Source organism: Antechinus flavipes, chromosome 2, assembly GCF_016432865.1.
Source record: "Antechinus flavipes isolate AdamAnt ecotype Samford, QLD, Australia chromosome 2, AdamAnt_v2, whole genome shotgun sequence".
NCBI classification, from domain to species: domain Eukaryota; kingdom Metazoa; phylum Chordata; class Mammalia; order Dasyuromorphia; family Dasyuridae; genus Antechinus; species Antechinus flavipes.
The window spans coordinates 655,674,491-655,700,496 of NC_067399.1; the positions used below are offsets into that span (position 1 = coordinate 655,674,491).

Genomic DNA, 26,006 nt, shown 5'->3' on the forward strand with positions numbered 1-26,006 from the left:
GTAAATGTTAAAAATTATCTTTGCGTGTATTTTGAAAATAAAAAGCTATTAATTAAAAAAAAAAATCCTGCTCTGGTTGGAACATCTAGAAGGTGCAGTGGACAGAGCACTGGCCCTGCAGTCAGAAGATCCTGAGTTCAAATGCAGCCTCGGACACTGTGTATGTGACCCTGGACAAGTCACTTAACCCCAACCGCCTCTCAAAAAACCCCAAATAAACAAAAAAGTCAGCCTGCCTTGGTCACCCCAAGAACAAGCTCCCTCCCCGGGAAGGCCCAGAGTCCCTCTCCCCCAGCAGAAGGAGCCAGTGTTGGCCACCCCGCAGCCCCAGGCTCTGCAGGAACTGGTCACTCGGCCCAGCAGCCTTGTGCTCAGGAAGTCTGCTACTTCCTTTGGTCCCTTGGGGGTCTTTTGTTGGAATGTAACCCCTTTCTCTTCCTCAGCGGGGGATGCAAAAATATTCAGGAAAACCGTGGACAGCAGCGTGCTGGTGGTGGGAAGGCACCCGTTGGAGGGCTTCCAGGTTTCTGTGCGGGGAGAAACAAAACCCAGGAAATTCCTACTTTCTAAGTGTAATTACCAACGCAGTCATTTTGATCTGGAGGTTGGGGGGAGGGCAGGGATTGCTCTGGCCCCTAGATTCATTGCTGGGGAAACCCCCCAGGCCAACAAACTCCGCCCACCGAAACTCGTAGAGAAAGGATGGCCTTGGAGTTGGTGGAGGAACTGAGGGTTAAGTGATTGGGAGAAGGAATCGCCAGCTCCCTGACTCAAAGGCCAGCCCACTCCATCGAAGCCCGTTTTCTAGTTCAGAAAAAAAATAATGTGATTTGCTTAGAAAATGCTCAGCTTTTTTTAAATGCAAAAAGCTTCAGAAACAATTTTGTTGGGGGTTTTTTTTGGTGTTGGGAGGTACCCAAAAAGTCCTAAAAAATATCCCAACTCTGAACACCTCCTTCCCAGTATCTCCCCCCGACCCCAGCCTTTAATCTGGTAAAGGGAAGATCACATACAGATAACTTGGGTCCCAGCTCGGGCCCACCACTTCCTCCATGTGTGACCTAGACCTAAGATCAGCTTTCCCACCTGTAAGTAAAGGGGCTGGGCATGAGCTCTAAGGAAGGCCTTTCCAGTCTGGCTTTCTGGAATTCCCATCTCTGGAATGGCCCAGTGGTCAAGCAGAACCCCAAGCAAAGGGAGCTGGGCAGCTCAGCCGGGGCCAGTAATGGGCTCAGAATCCCAGGATTCTCTTAGCCTCTCCACCACCCAACTTCTCACAATTGTATGGAGCCCAAAGGAGTAAAAAGAGCTTTGCATTTATTATCTTATTCTATTTCTGCAACTGTCCTGTGAGACAAACGATGGGGTTATCACCAGGTTTGGGAGTTTTTTGCAAGATGAGGAAACTGAGGTCACATTACTAGTATTTGAGGCTCAGTTTGGATGCAGGTCTATTAGAACGGGGGGGGGTGCCCCCCTCCTTATAATTTCCTGCCCGATAGAAGATCAATACTATTCCCACATCGGGAGGATGAGTTTTACCCAACAGACCTCAGCTGGGCTACGCTGAAAATCCCCCCACGCTCCCCTGGGCTGAAGATGTGGAAACCCCGAAACGCAGAAAGTTCAGAAATGGTTGTGCTGACTTGGAGAGAACAGAGCGGGACACAGGTGAATATACACGAAGATACGTGCGTATGGTTGTGCAAACCCCAAGTGGGCTCAGAGTCAGGAGGGACTAAAAACAAACTCATGAGGAGATGGAATCTATGCAAGATTCTTGGGGAAGTTAAGGGAAATCTAACCAGAACCGACAGCCACAGGAAAAAGCCTTCCTGCTCGCCGGCTCCGACCTCCTCGGCTGGCCTTGGGGCCCACAGCTGGGCTGAGCGGGGAGCCGGGACGCAGGCCGGGACCCAGGGCCGGGACCCAGGGCCGGGACCCAGGGCCGGGACCCAGGGCCGGGACCCAGGGCCGGGACCCAGGGCCGGGACCCAGGGCCGGGACCCAGAGCCGGGACCCAGGCCGGGACCCAGGGCCCAGTCTCCCGGCACCATCCTTCTCAGGCCCCGTGGCCCCCATGGCCAGAGCAGGGTGCGGAGGCACGGGGACAGAGTGTGCTCTCCACTTGACCCAAACAAACAAAAAACAAAAGAGTTTCAGCTCCAATGGCCGCTGCTCTCCTGGATCCCCAGATTATGGCCCCCAGGGAGCGGGGACGGACTGGGGAAAGGGCACCCGACACCGCCGCAGTTTGCCATACCTAGCCTGGCTGACCTTCGTGGCGGCCGGGGCGGCCAGTGTGGGGAAGGCTGGGGCCTGCGCACCCCCAAACTGCCACTTCCAAGGAACTTCTGGGATGAAAAATACAACTCTCCATTTATTCATTTGTCCCCTTGTGTTTGGCGCTTGTCTCTGGACCCAGGGCTTCCTGCCAGTGCCCAGTGCAGGATCCCTTCCCCTGCACTCTTAGCTAATTATAGGGCTCAGCCGCCTGGAGCAGGAAACAAACAACTCATTTTTCAGGGCTGATGGCACCCAGGATAATGGTGAGCGAGGCGTGGGGGCGGGGAGGGAGAGCCACCCCCGGGGCCAAAGCGGGCAGCCAGCTGGGCAGAAAATGGGGCAGCCTCCGGGCCACGGGCTGTGGGGGAGAACACAATCTCCCCTTCTCCTGACTGCTCTGGGCACTCGCTGCCAGGGCCCCGGCCCTTCTCAGAGCCGCCTGTGAAAGCATCTAATAAAACACAGAGGATTACAAAGGAAACAGGGAAACAGTGACTGCAACGTATTTGAAGTTCATGGACCCCTGGCTAAAAGCCTCAATCTTGAGGACAAATTGCTTTGGAGAAAAGGCCTCAGTTTCCCCCATTAGAAAACATCAAACTGGAAGGTGGGAAGGGCAGAAGCTGGGGGAGGGAGCTGGCTGAGACCCAGAGTCACACCTGACCCGTGCTTATTCTCTATGTATTAACCTAGCTTCTGGTGTCCCCCCTCAGGATGTGATCTCCCACAAGACAGGGACTGTTTCGTTCTGGCAGGGCAGAACAGGTGCTCAACTGAGGTCTGGGGACAGATGGGTAAGCCACTTTAGGGTGCACCGCCTTGTTTTTGACCCTCAAAGATTGTTTTCTCAGTTGTCCCACATAAAAATATTAAATTAAAATAAAATAATATTTTATGTATATTATTAAATATATAATTAAGAAATAAACATAATAAATAAATGAATAAAATAAATTTAAATAAAAATAAAAATTAATTAAAATAAAAATATTAAATATAATTTAAAATATTAAAATATTAATTAAAAATAAAAAATATATATTAAAACAGCTGGGGGGCACAGGACGTTGGATCAAGCTTCAGGAAGACCGGAGTTGGACACCCGCTGGCTTATCCATCTGTAAGAGAGGGATGATCATAGAACCTCCCTCCTACGGGTTGCTGTGAGGACCAAATGAATTTGATAGTATTTGTAAAGTGCTTTTCGAATCTTAGGGATACCACTAGAGCACTCAAAGTATCCTAAGAAAAAAACAGATTTTGTGTTTCATTCAATATCTATTTTGAAGTGTATTGTTGCAACTGCTGTATCCTGAAGCTGTTTTGCAGAGTCCACTTTGTTCCTAATCACGTTTAATTATTAGTTATAAATTGTTAGTGTATAAATTGTGAGCCTTGGGCCATAAAAGTCAGTCATTATTAATCATGATATTGCTTTGCTATTAAAGCAGCCTGCCAATTATTGTCATTAATCATGATTACAAAAACTGTCAGTTATTATTAATCATCATCATCATTTGAATTACTATTCTTGTTTTCACAACGAGAGCGGCTCCCGGTGGGCCCCCTTGGGCAGCCCCCCTGGTCCTGCTCAGCCCTGGGATGAGCTCAGCCAAGGGCTGTGCCCAAGGCTGGCCCCACAGCACAGCTGCTCCCACAGGCCTGGCTCAGGGTTTCCATTACCCGGCCCCGCGTTCGGGGACATGATACTTCCCTGGCAAACGCCCCGTCCGGCCTGAAATCCCAGCTCCCTTCCCCAGGCCCGGCCCGGCCCCTGCCATCAAAATACCCTTATTCTGGCGGCTTCAAAGCACTTTCTCTGGCTTTCACACACGGATTGGTTTTCTCAGGAATCAGCCCTTGGAACGCAATTCATTTCAACAATCACTTATAAGGGGACTTTGCCTGTGAAATGATGATGATGATGATGATGAGGAGGAGGAGGATGATACCATCTATCTAGCACCATGTAAGACACTCTACAGAACTGGGAAGCGAATCCCAAAGGCCCAGGATCCAAGGGCTCGCCCCCTTCGGAGAGAGCGCGGATCGATTCTGAGTCCTGACAAAGCAGGCTTTTTCACTCTCTCTATGGTTTGTAATTCTTCGTATTAGTAGTGGTATTAAAGCTTTTTATTTATAAAACACGCAGGGGTAATTTTTCCACAGTGACCCTTGCAATCCCTTTTGTTCCAATTTTCCCCTCCTTCCCCCAGCCCCTCCCCTAGCTGGCAGCCAGTCCCATACATGTTAAATATGTTGAAATACATGTCAGACCCAATATATGTTCCCATAGTTATGCAGTGATCTCGCTGCACAAGAAAAATCGGATCAAGATGGAAAAAGCAAAATGCCAGCAAACAACCACAGAGTCACTAACTTGGCAATGCAGATAAGATGCGAATGGGTTTTGCAGGACTTCGCCTGTAGCAATGGATGGTGGAGGGGCTGCAGGGAGAGGAAAGTTGGTTTTCAAAATTTTAAAAAATAAAAAATGTAAATAAATGCTAAAATAAGTAAAATATAATTCTAACTGGAAGAGATTTGACAACATACAAATATAACAACCCAGATAAGACTAATTTGTGCTTTTCTAAGTGGACAGGTCGCCTTAGGGGTTCATTTCTGAGTTTGACACCCTGAGCCAAGAGGACTGGAAGGTCCTTCCTGGGTCTCCATCAGCTCCTAAGTGACCTCAGGCAGCCCAATTAAGCGACCTCTCACTTCCCCTCCTTGAAAATGAGGAAGGCGGATTAGCTGCCCCGGGAGTCTCCTCCAGCTGGGGGATCCCAAGCGGGAAACAAGGAGGGTGAGAGGAGGATAATAATATCTGACATTTGCAGAGTGCTCTGTGTGAGTGTGAGGGTGGGTTTGTGGGAACAAATCAAATGATGTTCACTACTGAAGGGGATTCAGCTTCTAAGGGAAAGAGAGCAGTGATCCCAAAGTCTCCGGCTATTGCAATTACTATCGGTCTGTCAATGATTTCAATCTTCTGGCCTTAGGAGAGCCCGGCAAACACTGCGGACTGTCGGATAATCTGCTGGTCAGAGATAACCAAGTTCCTGAGACAACAGTAAATAGAGCCCCTCCAACCTGCCCGTCAGCCATAAAATTGGCAAATAAGTAACAAGAGGCTCCGGCCTCTAACTCTTCCCATAAACTTGTCTTCTGGCTCTTGGTCCTTTGCTAAATCCTTTGGGAACTTAGCCGGCTTCAGCCACAGTTACAATCACACCAAACTTTGCCCTGGCTCGGAGATGGGTTCACGCCTGTGACACCATCCGCGACCCCTCTAGGGGTCTCCTTCTGAACCTCAACCTCATAACTGAGAGAACTTGTGGGAAGCCCTCTGCAACCTTAAAGCGAGCCGTAATTTTTGTTCTTTTTCATGCCCGATTATTGTTTACTGTCATTTTTACAAGCCAGGCAGGGGTTAATCTCTCTGCTCTCCATTTTCCAGCTGCCAGGGCAGATTAATCCACCCCACTGCTCTCCCTCACTCACCCTCCTAGCTTCAGCCCGTTCTGGCCCCTGATTGGCCTCCAACAGATCTCTGTAGCACAAGCCCTCGCCCCCCCCCCAATCTCCCCCATCCTCCCCAAGGCAGACACCTCAAAAATGGGCTGAACTGCCCCGGGGTCACTCCCCATCCTCTCAGTGTCAGTCCCCAGACCCTGGCTTCCATGACTGTAAACTCCCTGAGGACAAGGATCCTGCCCGACCGCTGGGCCAGTTGGGCCCTGACGTCAGCTGTTTCATTAGGTCCCAAAGGCAGAGGGTGGTCAGCCTGAGGGAGGTCCCTGAACCTTTTCAAAGGCACTCCAATAACCGCATCTCATTTAATTGATTTTCTCGGTAATCCCGGGAAGAGGGGCCCTCGGTTACAGCAGCTGGGTTGCCAGGAGGGGTGTCGGGACATGGAGGAAGGTAAGAATTTTTGCTTCTAAAGATTCTCAAGTTCCACAAGGCTGCTCCCCCTGCCCCCAGCCTGACAACCCCCCAGGCTCCGCTCCCTGGGCCCCCACACCCAGCCCCTTCTCTTTGCTGAGACCCCCAGCTCACCTGGACCTCAGTCACACCCTCTACCCTGCCTCGGGCACCTTCCCAGGCCAATCCAGCCCCGCGTACCAGACCCCCCAGCTTCCCTGGCGCTGTCTCCTGCTCTGTTTGTGGCCCATGCAGCCTGGCTTGGACCCACAGCTGATGGAGCAGCACCTCCCTTTCTGTGAGCTTCGCCGGCCTCGGTGGGTGACCCCACATCGCACCCCCACTTCTGGCCAGGTGGGCTGTGGCCCCGGCTGGAATTCTCTCCAAGCTCAGCCTCAGCTTCCCAGAATCCCAGGCTCCCTTCAAAGTTCGGCCCAAGGGCCTCCTGCCCCTCAAGGCTTGTCCCAAGCCAGCCCACCCCAAAACTACCTGGGCGTTCTTCCACATCTATCTGCCCGGGCACACATTTCCCCTGTAGAATATAAACTCTTGGAGGATGTTTATTCCTTTGGCTTTGGCAACAGTTCTGCCTCCGGATTGGAGAGCCACCTCTCAGTCCTGGGATTTCCTAATACTGAATGGGTGAATACAGGAGAATGTGGGGAACGAGGGAAATCCTCAGGGACCGCCCAGACCCAGGTGGTCATGGACCTCTTGGGCAGGAGTCTGGGGAACCCTGCGGACCCTTCTCGGAATAAGGTCTTTAAATCCATAGAGTAAAATCCACAGGATTACAAAGGAAGCCGATTACACTAAACAGTTATCAAACTTTCTTAAAACAGGCCCCAGCTAACAGCCCATCCCCTACTTTCTGAATTGCAGAGATTAAGGATTTTGCCCAAGTCACAGGGTCAGGGATGAGCCTTGAACTCAGGCCTTCTGCCATCTACTTCCGTTTTTTTCTTTTACTGTGTTTTTCCCCATTACTATTCACTGGTTCTTCCTTTTTCCTCCTCTTAGGGGATGTAAATAAACTAAAAGCAAACAAGGAAGTCCAAGCAAAAATGAGTCACTGGGAAAGTGGCCCGAGATGATGGCTGCTTCCCAGGGGAGGGGTGGGCCGGGAAACAAACTGTCTCCCCACTCCCAGTCAACAGGAACCATGCAAAGCCCATGACCAGAGGAAGTTCCCAGAAATATTGCTGTAAACAAAATGAAGAGACAAAGTGACAGGCAGTTCCTGCCCTCAAGGAGCTTCCTTCCAATCGGAGACATGACATTTAGAGGCAGAGGAGTGGGTCAAGGGTCCGTGGCCTTCTCAGTGGGGGGGGTGCCAGCGTGGAGGAAGGCTGCGAGGCCCTTTTCAGCTCAGAGATCCTAGGACTTTTAAGGTGAAAGCTCAGCCTAAATTCAGCGCCACAAACATTTATTAGACGCCTACTTCGGGGGCAGTTAGGTAGGACAATGCTGGCTCTGGAGGCAGGAGGACCAGAGTTCAAATCCAGTCACAAACCTTTATCAGCTGTGTGACCCCGGCCAAGTCACTTAATTCTCTGTCTCAGTTTTCTCATCTGTACAACGAGCTGGAGAAGGAAATGGCGACCACTATAGTGTCTCTGCCAAGAAAACCCCAAATAGGGCCGCGAAGAGAGGGACATGACTGAATAACCACTGAACCGACAAGAGATTTCAGGCAGCAAATCACTTCCCTCTTCTGGATGCATCGGTTTTCTCATCTGTCAGAGAAGGAGGCTGGCTTGGATGGCTCCTAGCTCAGAAGCAGAATCCTACATTAGCCTCTTTTCATACTCCCCACCCAACCTCCGAGGCGTCAGGCCTTACATCCTGAGTCAAACAGACTATGTCTGATCCTTTCAGGATACAGCTTCTCAAAAACTTGAACAAAATGATAATGTTCCTCCCAAGTCTCCCCTTCTCCGGGCCAGCTAAACACCTCAAGTAAAATACTATACTAGAAATAGCTTCAAAATCTAGGAGCCCATCAAAGAACTCCGAATGTAGAGGTGGAAAGGAAGGTGGTCCATGGTCCCGGTCTCATTTGTAAAACCGTAAGCCAGGGGAGCAAGGACTGAATCTCTGATTTCTCCTGTTCTCACTCAAAGTCAGAGTACACCTCGTACTGGGGCAAAAACCAACTTGCCAGCTCAGTGATTGTCTAACAGTAAGTCCGTCCCCCTTCCCAAACGGAATCTCCCAGTGAAGACAGAGCATGCTGGGAAAATCTGCAGGCAAAACAATTAAAAACTTGAGCAAAGTTGCCAGTTAATAAAATTAACCCAAACAGATCATCAGCATTTCTGTAAAAGTACCCAAAAAAAACTCAAAAGCAAAAAACTCAGGAAGAAAAGATAAAAAGAGGAATTCCATTTTAAAAAACTGTAGACAGTACACAATACTTGCAAGCTTACCTACCAAGACACACACATGAACATGATTACAAAACACATCACCTAAATAAAGGCAGATTTAAAGAACTGAAGGAATAGTAACTGTTTATGGGTAGGTTGAGCCAATAGGATAAAAATGGCCATACTGCCTAAATTAATTTACTTATTTGGCAAGAAAATAAAAAACTAGAAAAAATAATAAAACATTCATCTAGAGAAATAAAAGCTCAAAAATATCAAAAGAACCAGTGGAGAAAAAAGAAAAAGAAAAGGGCCCTAGAAGTACAAATCTCAAACCAAACTACAACACTATAATCATTGAAACAATTTAATGAGTAAGAAATGGAGTGACTGATCAATGGAATAGCTTTGGTACTGAAGGAGCAACTGAGTACAGTGGCCTAGTGTTTCATAAACCCAAAGATTCCAGATACTAGAACTCACTATTTGACAAAAACTATTGGGAAGGAGCACCCCAAGAGGTTGGGGCACGCCATTAGCTGGCAGGCTAAATTCTAAAAGAGACTTAGCACCCTAAAAGAGTTAGTTATAAGGAAGAGAAGTGGGGTTGGGAAGCATGATGGAGTTAGGGGAGATACCACGTGGTATGGGAGAACAGGAAAGGAAAAGATACCACAAGGCAGACCGACCCAAAGGAAGGTAGCAGCCATGACTCACAAGTACATTTTATAAGGAAAATTTAGCCTCAGGGTCTTGACATAACTTGGATTTCTAAATGGATTCATTTTAGTGGGTGGGACCAAGGAACTGAACTGATCTCCATCATCAGAGCCTTTTCCTGATTGCCTAAAGGGTTAATTTTTGTCAATTTCTCTAACATTGAAGACCTCATCCTTTTCCTATTCTTTTAATTTAATAAATAATCTTTTGAAAAGTGGGTTGGGGGTCCCTAAAAAGAAGGGGGTCTGATAGACCAATGCTGAAATTTTAGGGGACACCTGTTAATTAGTGTCCAGAAACTGGGAATGAAATGCAGTGGTCTATGGGGTTAGAGTATTACAGAGATAAACTGAAGCCAAAGTTAGTGATTTACATAAAATTTTTAAAGTTTTTGCATAAACAAAAACAATGCAGTTAAAATTAGAAAAAAAAAACTCAGGAAACTAGGGGAGAAATCTTACAGCAAGTTTCTCTGATAAAGGTCTTACTTTAAGTTATACAGGTAACTGAATCAAATTTACAAGAATAAGACCTATTCCCTAAATTGGTAAATGGTCAAAGGATATTTATAGACAGTTTTTGGCAAGTCATTTGGAACTGGGCCCCAGAATTTATTAAACTGTCCATTCCCTCTGATACTAATAGGTCTACACCCCAAAGAGATCAAAGAAAGATCTATATACTAAAATATCTATATAGTCTTTTCATGATGCAAAAAAATGAGGGGATGGATGACCGGCCACTGAGGAGTGGCTGAACGAGTTCTGGTAGATGAATGTGATAGAAAGTACTGTGCTGTGAGAAATGACGGAGGGTGTGCTTTCCAGAAAACTTGGGGAGATTTGTACAAACTAATGCAAAGTGAACAAGGACCAGGAGGGCAGTTTATAGGGTAATAGCAATACTGTAAAGATAATCAATTTTGAAAGATTTAGGAACTCCGATTAATCAATGACCAACCGCGATTCCAGAGGATTCACAACGAAACGTACTTCCCACTTCCAGTTAGAGAACTGATGGGCTCTCAGGTCTTAGTTCTCTCTCTTTTTTTTCCTTTTTTTTTTTTTGGGGGGGGGGGGAGGAGAGGGGTTGAGACAGTTGGGTTAAGTGACTTGTCCAGGGTCACACAGCCAGGAAGTGTTAAGTGCTTGAGGTCACGTTTGAACTCGGGTCCTCCTGACTTCAGGGCCCTAGGAGCTGACCTGGGGGGAAGGGGGGGAGCAGGAATTCTGCCCACTACTCAGCCCTCCACCGGACTCGTGCGGGTTTTTCTGACCCGCTCTCTCCTGCCTCCCACCGACCTGTCTAGCTCATCATGCACATTCTACCCAATGGGTCCGCCCTGGACGCTGTCCTCCATACCCTTTCTTGTGATGTTACTGCCAAACATGGGTTCCATTATCGGTTCCCCGTAGCAGATCCGAACCCCCAGGCCCAGCCCCTGCACTCGTCTAGTTCCGGCCTCTTGGCTGCAGCTGCCAGTTAGAAATCTCTACTCGCTCTTCCTTAAGCATCTCCAGCCCAAACCCATTTTCTGCCCTTCAATCTGTCCCACTCCCCACCATCCCTGAAAAACCTTTCCCATTTCTCTGGGGGAAGACTTCCCTGTTTCCAGGGATCCACATCTGCAACCTCAGAGCCGTCCTCGGCGGCTCCCGCTCTCTCATCCCCGTCTCCAATCAGCTGCCAAGTCTTTTCCCCTCCCACAGGACCCTATCCTTGGGCCGCCTCGTTGGGGCCCTCCCCAGCTGGTGTCCTGGGGGTCTCAGGTCGGGGCCCTCCCCTAGGCAGAAGCTTTGGGGGCAGCTCACGGCCGCCTCCTCTGCTCAGGAGCACGAGTGCTGGGCGCGGAAAGCCCCCCCCCCAGCTGGCTCCGCTGCCCCTTCAGGACCCCCCCCTTCAGCATTCCGGCCACACTGCCCAGCGCGGTACTTCTCATACATGACATTCCATCCTCCCCACTCCCTGGCTCCTCTCCTCTGAGGGGCAACGCCCAGACGAGGCCGTTCCTCGCGTCCCCAGAGAGGCTCCTCCTTCCCCCAAGTCCTGGAACGGCCGGCAGGGTTCTGCATTCCCCTCCTGGTGCACGCTTTGTAACCCCTTAGGAGAAGGGCCTGGCAGGTGGAAGAGCAGTCACTTGGCTGCTCTGGGGGACAAGAAGGCCGAGTTCTGGCCCCCGGCTCCCCCCCCACACACACACACACCTGTTTTGTGACAAAAGGAGGCCCAAAATAACCACCGATGGGAGGAACAACGTCCCAGCGCCGAAGGCCGAAGAGTATTTGGATCCCGGCCTACAGCGCCGGGTCCTTGAGCCCAAGTGGGTCCTTGGCGCTCTGAACACGCCTGGGCTTAGACAAGTCATTGGGTCTGGGCTCGAGTCTCACTTCCGACACTCGCCGGTGGGACCTGGGTGAGGTACTTCCTATCCCTGGCCCTCAGTTTCCTCCTCGTAAATTAAGGGGCCTGGACTAAAGGATCTCTACGCTTCCCTCTCGCCCAGCTCTAAAACCTACAAGCTCATAACCACCGGGTCTCTTTCCTCTCACAGAAATGGAAGCTGGGCCCAGGGCAGGGGCTGCCCAAAGTCACACCAGGCTGGCAGAGCTCAGGAAACATTCTGGCGGGCGAGGACGCAGGGAGAAGGAGGCCGTGGGATGGGGATCCCTGTGGCCCACAGCCCTGAGGGCACAAGCTCGGCCCCAGTGAACTCTGGGGGAATCCCCCCTCCCGGGCTCGGTCACTCCAGATGAAGCTGGAAATGGGCGGGGGGAGGGGGGGAGGAAAAGGGAGAGAGCCCCCCCCCAATCTCTTCCCTGGTCATTCCCAGGACACTCTTCCCCCAAAAAGGTCAATAAAAAACCTACAAAGGTCAGGGCTACAACATGAGGCACTTGACCTAGGGGAGCCTGGAGCCGAAGGCCTGACCTTGCTATCGAATCCTGGCTTCTAACAGCCCGGAATGTGCTTCAGGGCAAAGGAAGGAGAGAGACAGAGACACAGAGACGGACGGAGAGACAGAGTCAGAGACAGAGACAGACGGAGAGACAGAGTCAGAGACACAGACGGACGGAGAGACAGAGTCAGAGACAGACACAGAGAAAGAGACACAGATGACACACAGAGACAGAGATGGAGAAAGAGACAGAGACAGAGAGACAGAGACAGAGAGTGTGAGCGCCCAGCTAAAGGGAGAGGGGTGAGGAAGGCCCGGAGGGAAGCCAATGGGAGGAGGGGTCTCCTCTGACCTCAGCGGCATCTCCTCATGCCCAGGGAGCAGGGGAGGGGGCAGTCTGTGCCCACGAGTTCTCTGTACTTTTCTGCCCTGACTTGGGCAAAGGAACCGAGGGGAGGGCATGGCAGCCCCCATCACTGGGGCATCCACCTTCCGGGGGTCACAGTCACCGACCAGGCTTTAGGGTCACCAGGAGCATCAGAGGGCACAGGAGGGAGGGAGGGACCTCAGAACAAGGCTCGGCCCAGGGAAAGAGGCCCTGACTTTGGCTGGGAGAATCTGGCCCTGAGTCTCAGCTCCTCTCCTGTAGATGAGTGGGGGGCCCTGGAGTGCACCTGCGGTGACTCAGTGACACGAGACCTCGGAGCCACCACTTGGGACCCCCCCTTGTCGCTGCTGCAGCCCCAGGACCCAGGAGAGGGACCTCGTGTTCAGTCCAGGCCCAAACAGCCGAAGCTGCCCAGGTCCTATGGCCTGCTGGGAGAGGGAGGATTAGGGGGCAGCTCTCAGACCAGGAGACCCCCACTGGGAGCCTGGCTTAGAGGGCGGCCCTCTGAAACCCTGGCCGGGCCCGGACCCTCGGGAGAGGGGCTGTGGTCAGTGACACGACGGGGGGTCACCAAGCCCGTCCCCGGGGCCGCGGCCGTCGGCACGATCGGCTCCGCGTGGCAGAGGGAGCCGGGGGGGCAGCAGAGAGAGGGGCCTGCCCGGGGTCCCCCGGCTGGGGTCCAGGCCGACCCGGGCACCAAGGCCGGCACGCCCCCTCGCTGCAGCCCTTTCCCGGGAAGGCACCGAGTCTGAATCGCTCGCAATAACTGGCTCCCGGGCCCCGGCTCAGCTCCCCGCAGGAGTGAGTCACCGCGTGATTCAGCCCTCCTCCTCCTCAGCTCGGTAAACAGGCTCTCTCAGGGCGGGGGCCCTCGTTAATCTGGGGATCGTCTCTCCCCGAGCCCCCGCAGGGAGCCACCCGCTCAGGGAGGGCCGGCCCACCCCCACCCGTCCCCGGGGGTCACCAGCCCCGGGGCCTGCCGGGCCAGGAGGGGATTCTGGCTTGGAACTCAAAGCCAGAGCCAGAGGGAGCAGGTGCCGGGCAGGCGGGCATCAGGGCCAGGCAGGGGGGCAAGCCTCTGACCACCGTCCGCCCAGTCACGGCCGTCAGAGCCAGCCTGCCCCCGCCATGAGCTCACCCCGCCCCAGGCTGAGCCCCTTATCTCGGACCGCCCACCCCCCGCACCCGCAACGTTCCCCACAAACCAGACTCTCTCCCCGTGCCAGGGGTGCCGCCTGTGCCCAAACTCCCCACACACGATCCCCCCACAAGGAATCTCAGAGCCAGCCAGGACCCTCCCCCATTTTACAGATGAAAAACGGAGGTCACAAGGGCCCAGGCACACAAGTAGGAAGCCTCAGGGCAGGGGCCTGCCCGCCCCCCCACAGGAAGAGGGGCTGCTACTCTCCCTCAGCTTACTGCGGGCCAGGGGGCACCCGACAAGCAGGCCCAGGGAGAGAAGCGCGTCCCAGCCGGGACCCCCGCCCTCGGAGAGCCCGCGCCCCACCAGCCAGGAGGTGCCTCGGTGCTCACAGCCGGCCGGGGGCCCGTGTGCCCCAGTTTCCTCATCTGTCTAAAGAGCTGGAGAGGAAAATGGCGACCGCCGCAGCGTCTCCGACAGTCCCCAAATGCATCCCGAGGAGCTGGATGTGCTGAACCTTAAGATGGGAAAAGTGCTGAAATACATGAGATCCTGGGTCCTTGGTTCAATTTAATGGGGAAAAAAGGAAGGCAGCAGCTGGCCCCTCCCGAGATTTCAGTCCTGTCTCCGTGGGCTCCAGCCGAAGAGCCCCGATTGTCCCACGTGCTCCATAACTCGGACCCTCCTTCCCAGTCTCAGTAACATCTGGGTCCCTCGCTGTGGCCAAAGGAACTGACTGCCCAGTGGCCGCCCCGCCCCGGCCCAGAGCGGGGGGCTCCCCACCAGCCCAGAGTCTCTCAGCCCAGCCCAGAGTGGGGGCTCCCCTGGCCCAACCTAGAGAGGGGGGACTCCCTGTCCCAGCCCAGAGTGAGGGCCCTCTCAGCCCCCTCGGCCCAGCCCAGAGCAGGGCCCCCCCCTTACCTCCCCCACCCCGGCCCAGTGACGTGGCCCCGGGGGCAGAAGGCTGGGGGTCATAGAGGCCCAGGTTCACTTCCTGCTTGGGACTAGCTGTGTGACCTCGGACAGACCACTGAGCCCTTCTGGACCCATCTCCCCATCTGGGAGTGAAGGCAATAATAATAATAATCATTATGTACGGTGCCTACCTCGCAGTGAAGGTGAGAGACACTTCAATCCCTAGAGAACTGAGTGATGGCAGGGAGAGAGGGATCTCCTCAGTAGGAGGAACTCCAGGTGTGAAAAATCCCGGCAAGTCTGGGAGATTCCTGGTGGCTGAGAGATGGACGATGTCCCCAAGGCCGGTCACAGCTCATGGTGTCAGGGCTCCTTCCTCCAAATCTCCATCGTTCCCATCGCCCACAAGCACCGTGGGAAGTGGGCAGTTTATAATTATCCCCATTTCAGAGGAGAAAACTAGAAAGCACGGCCTCTGGATGGAGGTGTCCCTTCTATTTTCTCATTGGAAGACTTTCTTGACTTTTTAAATTTACTTTTGACAAATGCTTTATATTAAATTTAATGAACATTATATTAAATTGCTTATCACTAATTTGATGACACTAAGAAATGGCAGAAATATCCAGGAAGATTGTCAGCGACACTCAAAGAGTCTCAGAGTTCAAAGGAACTGGGCTTCCCCCTAAGCCCCGAGGACTTTTCACCTGGTTTGGAACAGGCTGGTACAAAACCTGGGGAACAGCCGCTTATCTGGTTTACTTAGGAGCTCCACCCAAGCCTCAGCAAAGCCACCAGAAGGAAGCCACCCAGAGAGATAAGAGGGGGAAAGATCAGGTCAGGGAATCTCAGAGCAGCAGAAGACGCTAAGAGCCCTTTCAAGTTCTCCAGGTTTCTCTGGTTTGGGGTCTGCCAATATATGACACTGCACGCTACGTCAATATTATATTCATTCATTCACACACACACACACACACCTATGCAAAATCTGTTACATCTGGATTATATATAATCTATATCCGACTGCAAGAGAGGGAGAAAACATTCTGGAACTCAAAAATCTTACAAAAATGAATGTTGAAAACCATCTTTACATATAATGGAAAAATAATACACTATTAACATAAAAGGTGAAAAAAAAATGTGTTACACCTGTAGGCGCTCACTTCTACAAAAAAGGCAAGGAGGATCCTAAACTAAATAAGATAAAAATTCATTTGTCCTTCTAGAAAGATCCCTCATTCCGAGGGAATGGAGCCTTTGCAGCAAATCCGGCCACTGTCTGTGCACCAAGAAGGCCAACTGGGATTCTTAATTCTAATCCCCCATTTCCCACTCCCGCCTACAGCTTTCCCCGCTAAGGTTACCTTCCACTTCTTTATCTTCCATATAAGACGTGTAAACTCCTTGGGACAGAAGGACTTTTTCACCTTTCCTTGAGGGCAGAAGGACTTTTTTTCACCTTTCGGGATAGGTTACTACAGGGCCTGGCACACAAAAGGTACTTAATAAATGCTGGTGGATTGAGGGTGTGTTCCTACCTCTTCTCAGGGACAAAAATGTCCATTATAATCCCAGAACATTCAGCTTCTCCTTTCTCTGTTCTTTCTGTTTAACCTGGATGAAGGGGTATTTCCCTGGTTTTGCTTATTTCTTTCCCATCAGTTCATAAAAGATTTCCCATGCTTCTTTAATCCCTTATAGTCAGCATTTCTTCGGGCACAGTGTTTACGCACCTCATCATGTTTAGCCATGTCCCAACTGATGGGCATTTGTTTTCAGTCCACAGGCCCACAAAAGAGCAATGTTTTAAATGAGTTTGGCCCCAAGAACAGAACAAGAGAGAGGGAATTTTAAATGGTAGCCATAATCTGGAGACCACCACATGGATCTCCCTCACTCCCTGGAAGGCCCTTGCGGGGCCTGCTAGCTCTATTCTTTCTAATTTGGGGATGATGGTGGGCAAGGCTCAGTCAGTCCCAGGCCCAGCTTCCAAATGGGCGCAATGAAGACCAGAGGATTTCCAAGGGCCTTCCAGCTTCAGACCCACTGATCCTCCTTCCCTGTGCATCTCTAACAGCTCTGCAGGAGCAGGAGGGAGGCCCTCAGAGTATTCAGCAGGAGACTGGGCTTTAGTTCCAGGTCTCATAGTGACTGACTGACCTGCTGTGTGTCATGAGTCCTTGAGCCCTCTCAATCTCCTTCTCTATAAAGTGAGGGTACTGGGCTAGACCACTTTAAGGTCCCTCCCAGCTCCCAAAAGTCCAACAGGACTGTTGGAAGGGCCCTCCACTGAGACCACATGAGTTTCCTCGGTTCCCTATCACGCTCTGGACTCAGCCTGAGCCAAGGTCTCCAAGAACCACCGGACTGCTCATTGGATTACACATCCACCCCAATAATCTCGCATCGAATTGGTAAAGGCCCTCCTTTTAAGGCCCACCTCAGTGAACACCTCCTCCAGGAGGCCCTCCCACAGAGCTTTCCTCTTCCTCCTTCCACTTCTTGAGACAAGACCTTGCCCTCAAAGTCTACCACGGGGTATTCTATGTTCTACGTTCTCTCCAACTCAGACATTTGTGTTCTATGCTCTAATGTCTTTCACAGCTCTGATAGTCTATGTTCTATGTCCAAGACCCCTTTCAGCTCTGACATTCTACAATGTTCTAAGATTCTTCATAGCTCTGATATTCTATATTCCATCCTAAGAGTCCTTCCAGCTTTAATATACTTTGTTCTAAGGTTCTTCACAGCTCTGATGTTCTATGTTCTATGCCCTAAGAGCCTTTCCAGTTCTGCCATTTTGGTTCTACATTCTAAGGTTTCTCTAGCTCTGATGTTCCATCCCTTGCTCCCTTCTCACCTGGCATTTCACATTCTCTTTAACATCCATCCCAAGTCTATTGAAAGGGATAAAAGGGATATTCCTTCCTACCCTTGAATCCAAAATATTAGAAAATAAATAAACTAAATTAAGAAAATCATTTCTGAAGAACGGGAGTTGACTTTCTTGATGCTGCTGCTCATAATACTGTATAACTATGAGGTCCAAGTCCTTTTCCTGAGGAAGCTGGTTTCCAATCCCAACAGTGACGCCAGGTCAGACAACCAGGAGCCCTAACAAGAAAGATCTTCCCAAGTCTCTGCTCCACTCGGCTCCATTCCCCCTTAAATCGTTTTTTTTTTTTTTTTTTTACACATTTTCCCCCACTATGAGAAGATCCCTCCTATCTCTGGCTCCTCAGGGCCCAGCCCCAAGATGGAACTATCGAGTTACCCAAACACAGGCTATTTAGGGCAGTTTAGGAAGTAGGAGGCCAATCAGGTGAGCAAACGGATGGAGATGTAAAGTGACTTACAGAGGGTCCCAAGAGCTAAGATTTGGGCCCTTCTCTAAGCCCCCCACAGCTCTGCCCATCTGAGTCCTCCTGGCTCATTAAGGGCAAAGGCCAAATGCCAGTTCAGATCCAGGTGGTTTTCTCTGAGCCCCCCTGGTACTCCCCCACTCTGCAGGAAGAACAACCGCCTATAAAATGGCAGCAATTCCTGTACAAGCATCAACTCATTTGAGCCACAAATGACAGGGAGGCAGAAACTTATTTTCAGTTGACCAGAAGGCCACCTGAAGGAGCAGCTTCCAGGGAGGAGCTCTCTGGCTCTGTTCTGAACCTAACAGTTTTACAGAATGGCCCGTAAGAGGGAGGTCAAGGTCACACAGCCGGGCGCGTGGAGGTGGCTCCGGAACCCAGACCTTCCTCATTCTCAGCTCCATACCCACCAGTCCGTACCTCCTGAGGCTGGCGCTGTTACAAAAAACAAAAACTGAGGCTTCTTGGGTAGTCATCTACTGGGATCACAAGGCTAGTGTCGGAGGCAAGATTCAAATCGGGCCTCTTGTGATCCATCAATCTGGTCCAACTCCCTCATTTTACAGATGAGGAAGCTGAGACTGGGAGACATAAAGGGACTGCCAAGGCAGGATACGGCAGAGCTGGGGTTTAAACTCCGGTCCTGTGGTTCCTAATGACACAGTACGATACTTCCTCCCCCACATCAGAAGGAACACGGGGCCAGGACCAAACAATTCCAGTTTCTGCTCCAGCAAGTCTAGCAGCACTAAAGAGGATATGCCTCTGGGCACCTCAGTCTTTCCTTCTGCAAAATGGGGACAATGATATGCTTATTGTCCATCCCTCACAGGTGCTTGAGAGAGAGAGGGCTTTGTCTAAACTTTCAAAATACTATTGCAGTGAGAGCTGTCATTACTTCATCTCCAATTTGTTTAAGCAGGTTCCTGATTTCACTGGTGTAGGGTGCTCGGTGAGAAAGTTCCTTTTACCAGAGCAGATCATCACTCGCTCCACCTGTCAGCTGCCATTTGTAATAGTCCTACCTCTCTCTTCTTCTCAAGAAAAAATTCTTTTTTTTTAACTTACAAATGCCACGTAATTATTGGGGGGCTTTAATGATTAAAAGCCTGGTTACTGGGGGGGCAAGGAAGAAAAAGGCCAGTGATTCATCAGTCCCACATCTCCCAGGACAGATACTAGCTTACAGATAATTCATAGTCTGAGAGATTAAGTGATTTACCAGAGGAACAAAAGGAGGATGTGTGGGTCTCCCTGACCACCATGGCCAGCTCTGGGCTCTCCACTCAAGACCCTCAGAGCCCAACAGAAAGAGCAGAGAATATGGTTTTGAATCCCACCCCTGATGTTGCCTGGGAAAGTCACTACAATCACCATTTGTAACACGAGGGGATTAGACTGGATGGCCTTTAAGTTTCCTTCTAACTCAAAATGTGATCATTTAATATCAGCTTCTGCTTCAACACTGAACCATATCCTGAAATTCCCCCACCTGCGGCTGTAAAATTGCCTTCCCGGCGGTCACTCATTCTCTCGGGGACCAAATATCCCTGAAACCCTGAGCTCCCTCAACACTGCTCTGTGGAGAGCTTCTTCTGCAGAACAACCCCTTTAAAAATGGATTAACACCCTCAGAGAGAAGCCCCAGCAGAGCGGGGGTGTCTGTCGCCACAGCAAACAGCCCTTTGCCCCTGCTCACAAACAATGACCTCTCGGTTTCACTGTGAGTGGTTTTCAATGCTTGGGTCCCAGCTTGCCTTTTTTTTTTTTTTTCCCAGCCTGCCTTTCTTTTTTACCAGGAAGGGCCAACTGGGAACCCAGTTCCTGAGAAATCTTTCCTTAGGCCTTCCCCTCCTATTCAAAGCCAGCATCCAGAGGAGCAGCAGGCTTCATGGGCTAATGGAAGTTTATGGTCCCTGGAGAGATGTCAGCAGTGATCTGAAGCCCAATTCTGCCCCTGAACTAGCTGTGTAACCTTGGAAAAGTCATCAGGATGCTGTAAAATGGGGCCTTGAACCAGATTGGGGAATTCTTATCCTGGGTCCCTAAACTTGGGGGTTTTAAATATCTATATTTTGACAACTCTATTTTCAGATAATGGGTTTATTTTGTAATCTTGTGTAATTTAATTTATTTAAAAGATTTGAAAACATTTCCATTTAAAACGTTCTGGGAAGAGCTCCGTAGTCTGGTTTCATCAGACTGCCAAAGGGAGCCTTTCCCCCCAAAAAAGAATCCCCAGCTTGGATGACAGTGAAAGCCCATTTCAGCTCAAAAGTCCAGGATCTTCCTTCAAAATGCTTTTGAAGTGAGTGCTGTTATTACTTCATCTCTCAGAGCGACCCCATAGCCTCCTAGGGGATGGAAACCAGAAACCATGCCCAGAGAGGCAGCTCATGGAGCCTAGGAAGCCAGACTGCTGCTTTGCGGATGGGGAAGAACCTTCATACTTGGGCTTTAGTTTTCTCCTCTGTAAAATGGGAGCAATCTTACAGTATCAATCACAGAGAGCCATCCTGGGGGGAGTGATATGAACTCGAAAGAACTCATGTCCACTTATGGCCAAGAGGCCTAGGAGGTCTGACCACTTGTGACATCAGTCCTCACCTGGCCCAGAGCTTCAAGTAAACAAGTGAATGAAGGGAAGGAAGGGAGGGAGGAGACAAAGTCTCCAGCCCAGAGGCTGACAAGAAAGGGGAAGGAACCTGGTTTCCTGCTCAGTAAAAGGACCAGATTGAACTTGAACCTGGCTCATTAGAAGAACAGGGAGGGGCAGAAGGCTCAACTTTTGAGGAACTAGCCTGGCAACCAGTCCTGCCGCTGGCTAGAAGCGTTTTTTACCTGAGAACCAGGAATCCAGTCCAGGGACGGCTTTCAGGGGTCCGTGCACTTGGCGAAGAAAAAATGACACCGTATGTTCACCACCCAAGTCACACAGCTAACTAGGGCTTGGAAAGAGGCCTCAAAATATAACAAAGTAGTCTGGGAGGGGAAGGCACTGATCCCTCGGGGGAATCAGGAAATGCTCCAGGACCGGGGAAGAGGGGAAACCCACTTGAGCTGAATGTAGAAAAAAGACAAGGATTTTTAGAGGCTGCCAAGAGGAGGGAACATTGCAGTTTTGGGGGAAGGGCTTGTTGGAATGGGGAGTGTGAGATGGAGAAAAATGTGAAATTTTTTTCTCGGGGGAGACACACTGTGAAGGGCATTCAATGCCAGAGTTTTATATTGTATTGAAGCACAGAGGATGTGAACCAAAGGTTGTGAATTATTTTTGGCTAGATGTAGATAAGTCCCTTTCAAACCACTAGGTCTCCAGGGGTTTCAGTAGACTACCATCCAAGATGGCCCACTGAGAGCCCTAGCAGAGATGTGGGAGCCCCTGAAACTCAGCGAGCAGAACAGTGATAATCAGAGCCCTGGTCCGAGGCAGCTGAGGGATGCAAACAGAAAATCGGGAAGTAAGCCTCAAGAGGAAGCAATCTGAGATCGGCTGAGACCTGATGGAAGGGGATGTCCAGGCCCGGACGGGGAGGAGAAGGCACGGCAGGAGGCCAATGGTCAGACTGTAACTATGCCATCACACTAGACCCAAGCCAGCAGAACTCAGATCTTCAGTTATTAGCTCTGCAAGTATCCCTGAGAGACCGGCTGGCCATGTGGACTCATTATAAGCTGGGGCCCAAAGGCTGATGTAATTTGGGTAAGAGTACACAGTTAGTTACAGGCAGCTTTGTGGGGAAAAGGAGAAGAGTACTGAAGAAGACCTGAGTTCAAATACAGCTTCATTTGTGGGCATTTAGGATTAGAGTCGGATTAGAGAGAAGGTTAGCCTCAGTTTTCTCATCTGTAAAATGAGCTGGAGAAGGAATGACCAACCACTCTAGCTATTCTGCCAAGAAAACCTCAAATGGGGTCAACAGAGTTGGACGTAATTGAAACTATTAAACAATAACAACAGCACACAGCTAGTTATTACTGTGATATCTGGGACTAAAACCCAGGTTCTAGACTCCTAATCTAGTCCCCTTTGGACCATACCAGTTCACAACCAGAGTCGGAATATGAAAAGATTAATTTATTTATGAGAGCGTGATGTAGTGAACAGAAAGTTAAACTTCGTGTTTAGAAAGAGACCCTAGTTCAAATCCAATCCCCCCGAGACTAGCTACACAATCCTCAGCAAGGTAATTAACCTCTCTTTGTCCCTGTGTCCTTTTCTGTAAAATGGGCACTTTAATGTCTGAAGTACCAAGGGGGTTGGTTGTTGTAAGTTTAAAACAGATCACACAGCCCAGGGCAGACGGAAGCTAAGTCATGCACCAGAGGAATGGTGTGAAATGTTGTGCTAATCATTTATCTGCCACATTTCTGGGTTTCCTCATCTGCAAAATGGAAGGGAGAAGGTGGATTAAAAGACCTCTGACCCCTTCTAGCCCTAACTAAATGAACCTCTGACACACCCGCAAGGTATAATGTGTATTTTGTGTGTCTATATTATATGTATATAATGTGCACACACACAAACAAGGATCTGCAAACTTTAAAGGATTTAATGAACGCCACAGGGACAAAGAGTGGTCCTGGATGGTGTAAGCACAGGCTCTGTTGCCCAATGAGCAATGTGGGAAGTGTTAACGTGACTTCTCTTATTTTCATAAACTTCATTCAGATACAATGTACCACTGTAGAAAAAAGAGCTGGCCATTGTGCTGTCCAGTGGAAAGATTTCTGGGTGGGGCAAGTCTTCTGATCTAACAACCCACTCCAAATGCTGCCAAAATGATGGTCCTAAACCACAGCTCTGACCATGTAACTTCTCTACTCAAAACTCCCCACTGGCTCCCTATTGCCTCTAAAATGTCATTTTATTGGAATAGGGTCCTTCTAGATAACGAAATGCAATCTACCAATACAGGCAGTTCCCTCCTCTGTGACTTCCATTTGTAGAGAGCTACTTGGAGCACTAAGGGTCAGGGTCACAGCTACTAAGAGGCAGGACTTAAGTCTTGCTCAGCTTTCTATCCACTAAGCCATATTGCCTCTAAGAGAGAGAACAAAAATCCTCTTTGGATGTATCTTGCTTATAAATACAAGCATGATCATATTTAACAGGACACCTATGCCGTACAGGAGATAGAATATTAAATTTGAAGTGAGAAAGGCCTGACTTCAAATCCTATCCCTGGACACTAGCAAGTGATTCAATATCTGTCTCAATTTCCCTGCCAATAAAATAGAGATAATAATAGTGTCTACTTCAGAGGGATCAAATGAATTAACATATGTTAAGTGCTTTGCAAATCTTATAATGCTGTATAAATTCTAGCTTTGGATATTATTTTAGATGTGCATATTGCATCTGAAATTAGAATATAAGCTCCTTGAGGCGGGAAGTGTTTTTGTTTTATTCCATATATTCCCAGCTTGGAATATAATAAAATCTTCATAAAATATTTTATGAGGATGAACATACTCCTTTAAGTCCAACTGGCCTGCCCCTCAAGGCAGAGTGGCCCTGTAGAAAGTGTTCTGGTTTGGAAGTGAAAAAACCTGGATTTGAAACTTAAGAGTCTCATACCTTAATAAATGGCTTCCTCTAAGTTCCATGAACAAAACACTCCATACAGAACATTCTCTCTGATTGTTCCTCACACCTGGAATTCTTCTTGAGATTCTCTGCTCAACTAAGGCCCTTCCCCTGTTCCCCTCCCTCTCTTTCCTTCAAGACATAACTAAAACTCCATCTTTTCTAGGAATCCTTCCCTAATCCCCTTAATTGTAGAACTTTTCCTATTCATTATTTCCTATTTATCCAGTATATAACTGACTTTACATATGTTTGCAGTCTGTCTTTCCACTAGATTGTAAACTTGAAGGAAGGATCATTTCCCCCCCAGAGCTTAGCACAACTGCTGGTGCTTAATAAATGTTTAGTGATTTTTGATTAAATAAGTCACAACCTCATTCTGTTCCTTATTTCTAAAACTGAGGCACTTGAAAAAAAAACTTAATATTTTGTTTATATAGGGAAGTTCAGGTAAGAAAATTTACTTTTGCAAGGGCAGATTTGCACCAGTTTTCAATTTATAAACTTACAGTTGCTCAAGGCACAGGGACACAAAAAAGTGATTTCCCCAGAGGGCGTGTCTAGTGCTGACCAGAAGCCTGGTGTTTTGAACCCAGGCCAGCTCCCATCCCAGCAAAAAGCAGGTGGATTAAAGTACAAGTCGGCACCAGACACATCCATACCCGTGGCTTTCCAGAGCATCTCCGACGGAAGGGGCTCCTCTAACTTAAATCAGAAGCGTAGAAAATCCAGTTTTTTTCCATTAAACCGGGTAGGAGAGGGGGTAACCTACTCTGGCCTCTTTGAAAGGGTTGTCACGGACACTGAACACTTCCGGGAATGACTTAATAGCAGTGGGTCGTAAACGAGTCTTATCTGCCTTCGTTTCAGAGATGAAGAAAACTGATTCTCAGAGATCTTTGTCGCCAGATATCATCCAGTGTCAAGGCCATGGCTGTGATTTCTCCTCTCCTGAAATAAAGCCCAGCCCCTCCTTCCCCCCCCCCCGGAGAGCGACCCCACCTTAGATCCACCGTAGCCAGGGCACAGCAAACATTTGCTTCGCGACAGTGTCGGCACGGGACCCCCCCCCCCCCCTTTCCTGAATCAATCCTCTCTAGAGCCTTAGTTTAGGGATCTTAGATTTCTGGCCGGAGGGACCTTGCCGGCCGTGCAGGCCAGTCCTCTGCTTTACAGAGGAGGAATCCCGGACTGGAGACCCGGACAAGTGAAGGGTCGGCCCAGGAGGTGACTCCGGGGTCCCGCAACTTGATTTCCCCAGCGCCAGCCTCAGCTGGCTACGAATGAGCCGAATCCTTCTGGGACTGCGCGGGGGAGCACAGCTGCGCCGAATGGGAAAGAGGGGTTCGGGGGGGGGGGGGGAGGGGGAAGAGACGACGCAGGGTAAGAGGAAGACCGTCCTGAAGGGGGGGCCTCCAGGTCACAAACATAGATGGATGGGTTAGTGCCCGCGGGCACTTCCCGGAGCCGCCGGGCAGGTTCCGCACCTGCAGGAGTAGCAGCATCCTCCCCTCCTTCCAGGTACACTCACCTGGGCGCCAGAGGAATTTCCAGTAATTGCCCGGGGGCTGAGCGCTTCCTCCTCCCTAACCCAGGTAACTGCCCGCATTCATTCATTCTCCCGCCGCCCCCGGGTCTCTTCCGCACGTGCTGACCCTCTCCCGACTCTGGGTCGGGGTCTCTCCTTCCCTCCCAGGTTTCCCTTTTTAGCCCTCCTCCCCGCTCCTCTATCCCAACTCCTTCCCCTCCGCCGTCCGTTTTCCCACGCACGTTCTCTTTCTTCTCCCCAACCTACGCCCCAGGCCAGGCTTTGGAAGAGACCCCCGCCCACACAAGGGGAGAGGGTTTCGGCTCGGGGGAGGGGCCGAACGCTTCCCACGGCCCGTCGGCTTTCTCCGCGAGAGCGGGCCGGCTCCCGGCCAGGCCCGCTCCCCTCCCCCGCCTCCCTGGGTGGGGGAGGAGGGAAGGGTCAGTGCTGGGGTCACTCACCCAGAAGAAGGAGGAATAGATGACGAGCGAGAACTTGAGGTACAGGTAGGAGAAGCGCGCGCAGTAGCGCACCTGCTCCGAGTCTCCGCGGGCCATCATCCTCCCGCGGCCGCCGGACTCAGACTCCGCCGCCCGGCCCGGCCTGGCCCGGCCTGGCCCCACCTGCGGCTGCAGCTGCTGCCCGGGCCTGGCCAGCGTCCCGCCCCCTCCGCCGACCAGCAGCGGCGCGCGCCACTCACGGCGCCCGGTCCGCGGAGGCCGCCAATGGGAGATGGAGGGGGCGGAGCTTTGTGGAAGGCATGGGCGGGGCGGCCGCAGCGGAGGCTGGCCCGAGAGCTCTGACTGCACACAGCAGGCGCCTCATGCATGCATCCTCTCCGGCTTCGGCGGGGGGGGGGGGCCGGCTGCTCTCGG

At 50.6% G+C, this 26,006-nt stretch overlaps 1 protein-coding gene across 1 annotated transcript in view; it reads right to left on the reverse strand.

Annotated features, from left to right (window-relative positions):
- TSPAN15 (tetraspanin 15) overlaps positions 1-25,762 on the reverse strand; it is a 46,077-nt gene extending 20,315 nt beyond the window's left edge. Inside the window, exon 1 of the mRNA XM_051982550.1 lies at positions 25,593-25,762. Within this exon, the coding sequence (XP_051838510.1) occupies positions 25,593-25,691 (99 nt within the window). The 5' untranslated portion in view covers positions 25,692-25,762. The remainder of the gene's footprint in view (positions 1-25,592) is intronic.
- Positions 25,763-26,006: the final 244 nt, after the last annotated feature.